Source organism: Bos javanicus, chromosome 16, assembly GCF_032452875.1.
Source record: "Bos javanicus breed banteng chromosome 16, ARS-OSU_banteng_1.0, whole genome shotgun sequence".
NCBI lineage: Eukaryota > Metazoa > Chordata > Mammalia > Artiodactyla > Bovidae > Bos > Bos javanicus.
The window spans coordinates 74,033,921-74,046,380 of NC_083883.1; the positions used below are offsets into that span (position 1 = coordinate 74,033,921).

Genomic DNA, 12,460 nt, shown 5'->3' on the forward strand with positions numbered 1-12,460 from the left:
GGAAAAATGCTGTAAGCAATAGCAAAGCTTTTCTATTTCTCTTTTAGAAAGATATAAAAATGTGTGAGAGTGGACTTGTATCTTCTATGTAGGTTGAGTTCAAACGTCAGTGTCCGCATGTGAGGCAAAAATCAATTAGAGACAAAATAATCCCTGAAAACTCCTTAAATTCCCCTAAAAACCTAGTACAATACAGTACAGGTACTCCATAAATGTATCTCAGTTTTCCCTCTACAGGGAACAGATCATCATTTCTTCTGCTAAGTGCTGCATGACGTGTCTGGCTCACGCTAGGGGCCATACTGAATGAAAACACATTCATTTACACACTGCAGTCATAGTCAACACTGAGAGATATCAGTTCCTATAACAGGTATTTAGGAAATGATTCCATCTGAGACAAGAGCAGATTCCCATTTCCCATTTCATGACTGCTAGGCATATGTTCATCGTGAAAAGAGCCCTAGAATTACCACTGTATTTCAATTATTGGTGTTTGGGTTTGGTGTGTTTTGGTTTTGGCTTGAGCTCAAAGATTTGAATTTGAATACATTACAGTCCCAGAAATGTGACTATTCATGCGATCTCTTATTTAGTGTGCAACCACAGGTGCCTAGAGTTGTAGAAACAAATAACTAAGTACTACAGCGTATCATCTAAAAAATTGAAAATTAGCCTATCTTACCTTCATCTACTGATGCTTCACTACTGTATCCGTCATACTCTGCAGAAAGAGGACTGTATTTCTGTCTCGTTTCCCACGTATAGCTCTTTTGTCTAGACTCCGCCAGTGGTAGTCTGGAGTTGTGTGTTCTGGATAAGGCCTCGTGGTATTTACCCAGTGCTTCATCTTCACTTTCAGACGATGAACCAGGCTCATCTTTGTCCAGGTAGGAATTATCTATTTGGAATGACAAGGACGGCAGATCAAAATTCAATGCTATAAAGTAATGGCAAATTTGCTACAGTCACATATATGTTATACACTTATATATGTGTCATATATATTCATATACACACAAATATACACACACACAATCTGAATTTTCAGCTTTAGAAAAATATTTTTCATTTAAGAAGCCCAAGCTTTGGGTTTTTATGTTTTACGAGAAAAAACTGACTTGCATATTTGAATTATATAAATAATGTTAGTCACAGGGATTTTCCAACCATGATACAGATAAACAGAATAATAGGGCTTGCCATCTTACACAATTTTTTTAAAGCATTAGTAGCACACAAAGAAGTTTAAGTATTGCCAATACATATGGATCTGACTGAAATTATTCATGTTACAAGAGACATTTTTGGTCATCATCTTAGCCAAAATTTTCATAGCTGATACTGCTTAGCGCTAGAAGCAGAACAAAGAGACAGACAGACATACACTATTGATTGAAATACAAATGATACAACTCTTCTAGATAGCAACCTGGCAATACATATCAAAGTTTCCAGTGTATATAGTCTTTGATTCATTTATAAGAATTAACCAATTCCATTTCTAAGAATTCAGCCTAAAAAAATAATTAACAGATGGGCAGTGATATGTATTTGAGATAATTTACTGAATTGTGTTTAACAGCCAAAGAAAACAAAAATGCAAGCTGAATGTCCAACGCTGGGCCTTGGTTAAGTAAATTATGATACATCTGTGCAATGGTACACTATGCAGTCATTAAAAATGAGGAACTTATGAGTGCTCACAGGGAAAGAATGCCTACCATATAATGTTAAGAGAAATAAAGTAGATGTTATAGTCTCATTTAAAAAAACAGATTAACACACATACACACATCTACATGCAATGTATACACACATCCATGCAGTATAAGTTTATAGATACATACAAAAATATCTGGGAGCATATATACCAAACTTAACACATCATCTGTGAAAGGCAGACTTCCTAGGAAAACCTTACTTACATGTACCCAAATTTCAAATTACATTTCCAGAAGGTAAACTGGTAAATTAATTTTATATTCTTTGAAAAAGCACTGCTGCTGCTGCTGCTGCTGCTGCTGCTAAGTCGCTTCAGTCGTGTCCGACTCTGTGCAACCCCATAGACGGCAGCCACCAGGCTCCCCGTCTCTGGGATTCTCCAGGCAAGAACACTGGAGTGGGTTGCCATTTCCTTCTCCAATGCGTTAAAGTGAAAAGTGAAAGCGAACTCGCTCAGTCGTGCCTGACTCTTATTGACCCCATGGACTGCATCCTACCAGGGTCCTCCATCCATGGGATTTTCCAGGCAAGAGTACTGGAGTGGGTATCATTTACTTAAAAGGTAAAGATTTTGAAACTGCATCATGTTGAGATTCATTTAGACAAGATGTAACCTTCTCAGAATTCTAAAACAACTCCAGAAGGATGAAGAGGCCACAGCAGTCAGAAGTTATTAGTTCAGTCTAGACATTTCTCTCATTACACTCAGCTAAATCATCTGCACTACAGGAATCAAAGTTTAAAATTCAAGTGGAGAGACAAAGAACGAGAACAAGATATGGGATAGAAATTCAATATTTAGAGTTAGAAACATGGTAGCTTCAATGTCACTAGTCCAAGTCCCACTTTGTAATTCAGTAAAATAAAACTATCAAAGGGTAAAGCCATAACCAATGTTATATTCTGCACTGTCATACTTAGTCACCAGCCACATGCAGTTATTTAAGTAGAAATAATAAAATTTAAAGTCTAGTTCTCCAGTGCTACTAGCCACATTCCAAGTGCTCAAGAACTATGTGTGGACAGTGGTTACGTATGGAGCAATGCAGATACGTAGAACTCTTCCATCACTGCAGAAAGTTCTATTAGACAGGACTGAGATGATGGCACATCTAGTCTAAATCTGGGCATTCTGACTCCCAGGTTTTAGCACTGTGTGGATTCTAAGGCAGCAGGAGAGCTCTGAGGAGGGCAGCAAGAAATTTACCTACTATATTACCTAGAGTAGCCCTGCATTTAGAAATGGAGAAGGAAACCCTTCTTCCTCTTATTATATCTTATAAGCTCTGTCAGAACCTAGGACTCAGGTATTAATACTAGCAATATTACAGCTCAGCTATATGAAGGGACAATCCATATGGGTCGAATGATTTTCAAAATGATTTTTAAATCATAATATGTTTCAGTTTGGAGGTGGTAGTTCAGTTACTAAGTCGTGTCTGACACTCGCAACCCTATGGACTGTAGCCCACCAAGCTCCTCTGTCCATGGGATTTTCAGTTTAGTACTCATTAAATTCTAGAATACTTAAGAGATATGTGATTCCTTTAAGTAGTAGCATGCTTCTTAATTAAAACAAATTAAAAATTTTAATTCTGCACTACTACTTGTGAAGTATTAATAGCATCCATTCTGTTATTTTATGAATAAGATAATATGTAAACTATTTCACTTAATTTTATTTCTTTTAATTTTTATTACTTCAGGTAATAAGGCTACCAAAATTAAATCAAGGCTACCAAAAAAAAAAAAAAAAACCCTCACTGAATCTGACATTTCAAACAACTGCTAGGAGAATAAACTTCAAAACAGATATATTTCCAAAAATTTACATTCCTTTTTAATTGGCTCATCCATCTTGGATCAGCCTCTATTATACCATTTAAAAATCATTCAGACAACTGATAAATAGCAGATTCCTATTACACATAAAGTCATGTAGCAGAATTGAAACAGTTTTCTGCATTTCTAGTGCTACTCAGTTTTTTGTTATGTTATGAGAATGTAAACATACACAAAAATTCCATATGTATCTTTTATAAATAAAAGCCAGTGTACTTCTGGTGTTGTGATCAGATCAACAGTAAATGAGAATGACTAAGGCATAATCACGGCTCAGATGGTAAATAATCTGCCTGCAATGTGGGAGACCTGGGTTCGATCTCTGATTGAGAAGATCCCCTGGAGAAGGGAACGGATACCCACTCCAGTATTCTGACCTGGAGAATCCCACGGACAGAGGAGCCTGGGGGGCTACAGTCCATGGGGTCGCAGAGTTGGACGTGACTGAGCCACTTGCACTTCACTTCAAGGGATAACCAGGAGTGATAACTGGCAACATGAAGGAAACCAAGTAACTGTCAGCTAATTGTTTTGAAAACTGTCACAAATACTGTGGATGAAAACTGTGACTGCTTAGTTGGAATCTTAATTGTACATAGAGAACTTATGAATAAAAATAGATTGTTCATGTATATGCATTGGAAACACAGAAGTCACACAAAACTCTCAAAGTATGGCTAAATGAAAAGACATTCTGAAGCATGTATTTCAATAAAATAAAAATCCATTGCTCTCAAGGAAAACATAAAACATTTGGTAGATTCTTACCAGGAAAGATGTGAAGAGCAACAATGTATAAAGGGTTAAGGGTAGGTTACAAAAACACAAAATTTTTAAATTCAACTATAGCACACCAAATAAACTCCAATTAAAGTATGCACAGTACTTAAGAAAACCATAGAGTTCTGGGTTGTACAATAAATGGGCATTAAGTAAAATGAGAAGGCAATGGCACCCTACTCCAGTACTCTTGCTTGGAAAATCCCATGGACGGAAGAGCCTGGTAGGCTGCAGTCCATGGGGTTGCTGAGGGTTGGACACGACTGAGTGACTTCACTTTCACTTTTCACTTTCATGCATTGGAGAAGGAAATGGCAGCCCACTCCAGTGTTCTTGCCTGGAGATTCCCGGGGACGGGGGAGCCTGGTGGGCTGCCATCTATGGGGTCACACAGAGTCGGACATGACTGAAGCGACTTAGCAGCAGCGAGCAGCAAGTAAAATGAAGGTCCTTAAAACTGTCCAAATAATGCAGGGACCAGGGGCAATACTTAAATCAGGGGAATACAAACAACATGCTTTTGAAAGGACTGTAAGAAAAAACTGCATGACTTTAAAAATGCCTCTCAGTAAGAGGACTCAAGAAAGCCTTAGCAAAACAGATGTACAGAGAACAATTAAAGAAGTTGGATGATATTTTTCCTAATGTGAAAAAATTAAGAGAACATTTTATCACTCAAACTCACATTAGGAGACCTCACCTTTTTCTGGTATTATCTTAAAATATTTTTCATCTTTACTCTTTGCTGTTTCTTTTTTGGCAGAAATGGCTTCATTTTTCTTTGTTTTTATATCTGCTTTCCCTTTGTAGTATTTTGTTGGATTTATTTGTTCTTTGATTTTTCCTTGACACTGCTCTTTAGAATCAGTTGATGCTGCTGGATACAAGTCTTCCTTCTTAATGGATTTCTGTATCATATGTCTACTGCTTTCCAGAATATCTTTTGGAGAACATTCATTTCCTGAATAGTTATGCCCTTTGTATCCTTTACTTTTAATATGTGTTTCAGCTTTCTTTAAGTAATTTTCTTTCATTTCTTGATATCTTACCTCCTTTAAGTCATGTTTACCATCACTGGAAATTTCTAATCCATTTTTTCTACACCTGTCGGTACTTTGAAGTTCTTGCCAGGGAGACCCAGCACTTGCATTCTGCCTGCTAACTGATACCCTACCATCACTCACATGGCCTTTCAAAGAAGAATCACCTTTCAGAGCATTATCTGTTTCTTGATATTGTGATGGCATCTGCTGCCTATTATTAATATGTTTAACTCCTCCTCCTTCACTCATTCTTTGGTCTTGCTTTTGTGAAACTGAAGTATTATAGCTATTTATTCGATCTGCTTGGTTCTCTAAATTGAATGGTGCTTTCTGACAATTAGTGTTTTGGGAGACTTGTGATATTGTGGTGCTTTCTTGTTTAGAAGTATCTGCAGCTTCTGGGGCTGCAGAGCTTTCCTCTTCTGGGCGAAAGCCATTTATCATGCTTGTTACCTGTTCAGCAACTGAGTCAGTGAACGCATAGCTGACTTCTCCTACAGCAGTGGTCAAATCTTCCACAGCATTACTGATCGTGTCCACCAGAGAGGATACTGAAGGCAGATTCTGCTGAAAACTTTTGAAAAATGCCATTTTCTAATTCCTTGTTCCTAAAAGCTACAATCATGGAATTTTCTCTTCTCAAAATATTAAGCACTCTGGAATTTCAATTTAACATTTACTTAAATGGTGCTATTCATTAGCTCAATATCAGTATTTCACATTATGCCTTTTAATCTTTCTGTAAATGCTTATGTAATGGAAGAAATATGTTGAAGTAAAAGATGCTTCAAAAAAAAAAAAAAATCAAACCACTTGGTTTAAACACAACCAGATTTTTTCCCACTCCACAGCTGGCATGACAGCAGCAAGACAGTATTTTTCCCTCAAATACTATTGGGTTTTTATTCTATACCTGCAAGAAGAAGTATAAAAAGGATTTTTATTATGTACTTTTTAGTTAACTTATTAACAGTCTATGTATGGGAACTGCCCTATATTATTAACAAAGAACAAAGTACCAATACCATTTCAAAATAAAAAATGTATTAAGGATTCCCCCAATACATATATTACCCCAAATATGTATTTGTTTATATATCTAAACAATTTTGCAGAAGTTAGAATAGGGACGAGCAGAGAGAGAACATTTGCTGAGTGGCTATTACATGTAAGGAATTGTGATTTACAAATTTTTTTCTTATTTGATCTTAAAATAACTCTAGAAGGTAAATATTATTATTCTTATTTAATAAGCGAGTAAAGAAACAGCCTCAGAAAAATTAATAAGGTCCCCCAACCTTTCCAATAGATCCTCAAGGTCAAAACTCTTTCTACAATGAGAGTAAGAGGATAGTTAACTTTTCACTTTCATTCACTCAAATGAGCTCCTGGGTTTTCCCGAGGCCACGGAACAGATTGAATGCAGGAGCAGATACGAGAATCCAGTTGTTTCTTCTGTGCCAGTCATTAGAGAGATTTGCAATGTAAAACAATGCCACTCTTCTCATCAAACGTATTTTTTGGTTTTAGAAAATATACAGTTTTAAAAATTAATACATTTTAGATTAACAAGTAATAGACTTACTGTTGGGTTTTTAAAAATAAATTGAAAAAGTATTTTAAATTTTTCTCAGGTTTTAACTTCTAATTTATATATCATTGAGCTATAACTCACATAAACAAAAACTCTTTGGGGTCCTCAATAATTTTTAAGAGTGTGAAGGGATAAGACCAAAGAAAAACTAGAAATGCCAAAACGGAGAATTACTGGAGGCTACTAAAAGAGGTTTCTTTAACCAGTTTATTCTACGCAAATGATGGAAAAAAGAAAAAAACAGGTGAAGTATGAGAAACATTAATCAAACCAAACCACATAAAATACTAGTTTCCTTAATGTAAAATCTGCATGATGTGATTCAACAATAAGATTTTTATAAACAATGAGGCTATCACTTTTTAAGTTACCAGATACAAGACAAAAGCATCTCTTCAACATTTGTACATGGACAAGAAATGTAAGGCTTCTCTTGTATTTCTCCTTAAAATTCTAAATTAATGTCTCACTTTTACAATTTTCAACTTCTTTTTGTTATTATTTACATAAGCCAGTCTTTGGAAACAGCAAATAAAGAACTCTATAATAACTTAAAAAAAAGAGAAGTTTTTCATAAGAAAAAGAACAATATCACAGCCCTCATCTTTCCTATTATCTGGTAACACTAAGCAATATATCTGTGTTGCCAAGGAGGAAAGAGGAACACTAAGTTTCATAATCAGATTTTACATACTAAATTACTAGAGAAAACCACCTTCTCTAAACAACATAATTATCCATTGCTGAGAATTCAACAGCAGATTAAAGGGTGAATACTCTCAAAAGCTTTCTAGGGACATGGGAAAAAAGCTCTCTAGAAAACTATTTGGACAATGGATTTAAACATAGAAAGTAATAAGATATGTCCTTCTTCTTAAAGTATATAAAAATGTCATTCTATGATGATATACAATTCATTTTTATGCAATATAGTAGCAATTCATGGGCAATAAAAAGATAGCTGAACATAATTTATGTAATAGATCTTTTACTCTCACAGAATAATGTCTAAAGGTTAGTTTACTGTATGTCAGAATCAAGCTTTTTAATGTATATCGTATTTTTAAAATAAAGTAATAAACAGTAGATAGAAAGACTAAATAAGAGAAGCAGCGATATGATACTTACAAATTTTATCTTGTGAATTCTTCCTTGCACTGTATCCTGAACCAAGATCTGGAAACCCGCCAACATTTTCAAAACAGAACTTCTTATTAATATAGAGAAAAAGGAGCAGCATCAAGATAATAAACACCCCAACAGCAGACAAAAATCCAACTGCCTCTGGAGATACTGGAGGGAAAAAAAGTCACAGCTGTAAGCATTTATTCTTCTTCAAGTTACAAATAAGAAGGAAACCCCTATACATTGTGTTAAGATTGCTGCCTTATTTGAATTTTATTTGTAAATTTTCATAGGTCACAACAGTTCAGTTTGTGAGAAAAATAAACTGCAAAGTTTAATGAGTTGTTCAATTTATGCAAAAGTATATTAAAATTTATTTAAGAGTATATTAACAGTTTCCCTGTAAATTATGTGGGAACAGTCTTAAAAAGAAATGAGTCTATAAAAGAGGCAGTCACCATATTATTTAGTCCACTGACGAGTATTAAAAAAATTTTAAAACAAAATTAGGAAAACTTATTTCCCAAGCACTCAAATTTATGAGAACGTATACTATTGTTGTTATCTCTAAAAGCTTCAATGGTCTTTTTGTGTTAAACCAACTCTGGACTTTTTAACTTGGCATTGAAAACTCCAGCCTCTTTTCAACACTACTCTCCAATCAGATGATTCCATTTACCACATGCCGTGTTTTTGTCTGCCTCCTCCCCTTGCCAGGAGTGACTGAGTATCCTCTCTATACCAAATCCCACTCATTCATTCAACCAACAAATACTCTGGGGCAGCAGCCATACACCGAGCATATCACACATGCATTTCCTATCTTCCTTGAACAGGCTGGTGAAGGCAGTCACAACGCAGTGCAACCAAGGTTATGTAACCCAGTGCTGAAGGATCAAGTAAGCTTTTCTACAAGTTACGGCTCCTGTAATTGTAAGAATTAGCCAAAAAAGTGAAAGCGAACGTCGCTCAGTCGTGTCCGACTCTTCGCGACCCCATGGACTACACAGTCCATGGAGTTCTCCAGGTCAGAATACTGGAGTGGGTAGCTGTTCTCTTCTCCAGGGAGCTTCCCAACCCAAGGATCAAACCCAGGTCTCCCGCATTGCGGGCGGATTCTTTACCGTCTGAGCCACCAGGGAAGCCCAAGAATTAGCCAAGTGAACACGATTTCATACAGAAGAAACAGCATGTGAAAACAAGAGACAGGGTATCACTGTGCATTCCAGAAACTCCATGAATACATGAGAATCATGAATACAAGAGAATACATGAAACCATCCAGGGAGATTTGGTAGAGTGAGGACAAAACCTTCTCCAACTTCTCCAATCCTTAGTCATCTCTTTCTTTTCAACTTCTGCATTCTCTCTCTCTGGGACTAGTCATTTGGAATTAAACAGAACTAAACTTTTGTAATCTCAGTGCCTGACTCAAGCATTAGTAGACAATGAATCAAAAGCCTCAAATACCACCCTACTCTTTCCTCCTCCACTGCTCAAGCAGCGACTAAAACGTCATCTCCTCCAAAATTCCTTTTTTAATCTGAAGAACCAGGACAATCGGCGTCTAACTCATTTGTTAAAACTGAAGTCACCCACCAGTCCATGATGAGTGCTTTACTCTCCTAGCTTCTCAGCATCTGTGAAAGCTAGCATCCCAGGTGCAGGACTGATACGACATTATGGTCTGTTCAAAGCTGGGTCAACAGTACTGCAGCAGAGGACAGAGCAGAGAATGATATTGCAAGGAGGCGTGATGAGTGTGAGGCAGAAGGTGGCAGGGATGGTGGAAGTGCTCTGAATAGCAGCCTGGTGCGGAGGAACAGATCCTGCTACCAGAACCAAGACGTTACGCCTAGACATTAGCCCTTTTTGTCTCATTCTCAGGCTGGAGAACAGTCAGGAAAGAGAACATAGTTTAATAAAGGAATCTAAGGTATATGACATAAAACAGTGATAACATCAAGCCTGACGGTTAAGGTAAAAAAAAAAAAAAAACAGGTAAAAAGACTATCGTCATCTGATCTAAAAGCTAGGAAGATCGCAGCAGGACAGACTCTGGTATGAAGACACAAAATTCTCAGTGTGACCATATTCAGTATTACATTGTAAACAGCACATATGGATAGGAGCTCGCCTTTCAGCTCAGGCCCAAAGCACACTAAAATGTGATGCCGTAAGTGAACACACAGCGTTAGCTATAATAATAAGCAGCTTAAAATCTCCCATCCCGTACGGCTGAGTCCCTTCACTGTTCACCTGAAACTGTCAGTACACTGTTAATCAGCTATACCCCAATACAAAATGTTTTTGGTGTTAAAAATAAATAAGTAAAATTTAAAAAAAAATCTCCTATCTCTTAGAAGACTAAATGAAGGAGGAAACACAACTCACCTCACTTATGAAAGCTAGTTATTGCTAATAAAAACAATATAGCATATATTACGTGCTATATTGTTTGGATGCAATCTCAAAAGCGACAGAATGATCTCTGTTCGTTTCCAAGGCAACCCATTCAATATCACAGTAATCCATGTCTATGCCCCAACCAGTAACGCTGAACAAGCTGAAGTGGAACGGTTCTATGAAGACCTACAAGACCTTTTAAAACTAACACCCAAAAAAGATGTCTTTTTCATTATAGGGGACTGGAATGCAAAAGTAGGAAGTCAGGAAACACCTGGAGTAACAGCCATATTTAGCCTTGGAATATGGAATGAAGCACGGCAAAGACTAATAGAGTTTTGACAAGACAATGCACTGGTCATAACAAACACCCTCTTCCAACAACACAGGAGAAGACTCTATACATGGACATCACCAGATGGTCAACACCGAAATCAGATTGATTATATTCTTTGCAGCCAAAGATGGAGAAGCTCTATACAGTCAGCAAAAACAAGACCAGGAGCTGACTATGGCTCTCACCATAGTCTGAGCTCCTTATTGCCAAATTCAGACTTAAATTGAAGAAAGTAGGGAAAACCACTAGACCATTCAGGTATGACCTAAATCAAATCCCTTAGGATTATACAGTGGAAGTGAGAAATAGATTTAGGGCACTAGATCTGATAGATAGAGTGCCTGATGAACTATGGAATGAGGTTCGTGACATTGTACAGGAGACAGGGATCAAGACCATCCCCATGGAAAAGAAATGCAAAAAAGCAAAATGGACGTCTGGGGAGGTCTTACAAATAGCTGTGAAAAGAAGAGAAGCAAAAAGCAAAGGAGAAAAGGAAAGATATAAGCATCTGAATGCAGAGTTCCAAAGAATAGCAAGAAGAGATAAGAAAGCCTTCTTCAGCGATCAATGCAAAGAAATAGAGGAAAACAACAGAATGGGAAAGACTAGGGATCTCTTCAAGAAAATCAGAGATACCAAAGGAACATTTCATGCAAAGATGGGCTCGATAAAGGACAGAAATGGTATGGACCTAACAGAAGCAGAAGATATTAAGAAGAGATGGCAAGAATACATAGAAGAACTGTACAAAAAGATCTTCACAACCCAGATAATCACGATGGTGTGATCACTGACTTAGAGCCAGATATCCTGGAATGTGAAGTCAAGTGGGCCTTAGAAAGCATCACTACAAACAAAGCTAGTGGAGGTGATGGAATTCCAGTTGAGCATTCCAAATCCTGAAAGATGATGCTGTGAAAGTGCTGCACTCAGTATGCCAACAAATTTGGAAAACTCAGCAGTGGCCACAGGACTGGAAAAGGTCAGTTTTCATTCCAATCCCAAAGAAAGGCAATGCCAAAGAATGCTCAAACTACCACACAATTGCACTCATCTCACACGCTAGTAAAGTAATGCTCAAAATTCTCCAAGCCAGGCTTCAGCAATATGTAAACCATGAACTTCCTGATGTTCAAGCTGCTTTTAGAAAAGGCAGAGGAACCAGAGATCAAATTGCCAACATCCGCTGGATCATGGAAAAAGCAAGAGACTTCCAGAAAAACATCTATTTCTGCTTTATTGGCTATGCCAAAGCCTTTGACTGTGTGGATCACAATAAACTGTGGAAAATTCTGAAAGAGATGGGAATACCAGACCACCTGACCTGCCTCTTGAGAAATCTGTATGCAGGTCAGGAAGCAACAGTTAGAACTGGACATGGAACAACAGACTGGTTCCAAATAGGAAAAGGAGTACGTCAAGGCTGTATATTATCACCCTGCTTGTTTAACTTATATGCAGAGTACATCATGAGAAACGTTGGACTGGAAGAAACACAAGCTGGAATCAAGATTGTCGGGAAAAATATCAATAACCTCAGATATGCAGATGACACCACCCTTATGGCAGAAAGTGAAGAGGAACTAAAAAGCCTCTTGATGAAAG

At 37.2% G+C, this 12,460-nt stretch overlaps 1 protein-coding gene across 3 annotated transcripts in view; it reads right to left on the reverse strand.

Moving 5' to 3' along the window:
• SYT14 (synaptotagmin 14) overlaps window positions 1-12,460 on the reverse strand; it is a 216,980-nt gene that overhangs the window by 148,594 nt on the left and 55,926 nt on the right. For 2 of the 3 annotated variants that reach the window (XM_061383606.1, XM_061383608.1), the window contains exons 3-4: window positions 8,113-8,277; window positions 686-901 (exon numbers count right to left, since the gene is read on the reverse strand). In XM_061383606.1, the coding sequence (XP_061239590.1) occupies window positions 686-901; window positions 8,113-8,277 (381 nt within the window). Of the gene's footprint in view, window positions 1-685; window positions 902-5,047; window positions 6,298-8,112; window positions 8,278-12,460 lie in introns of those variants that run through there. The other variant, XM_061383607.1, reaches the window with a different exon arrangement.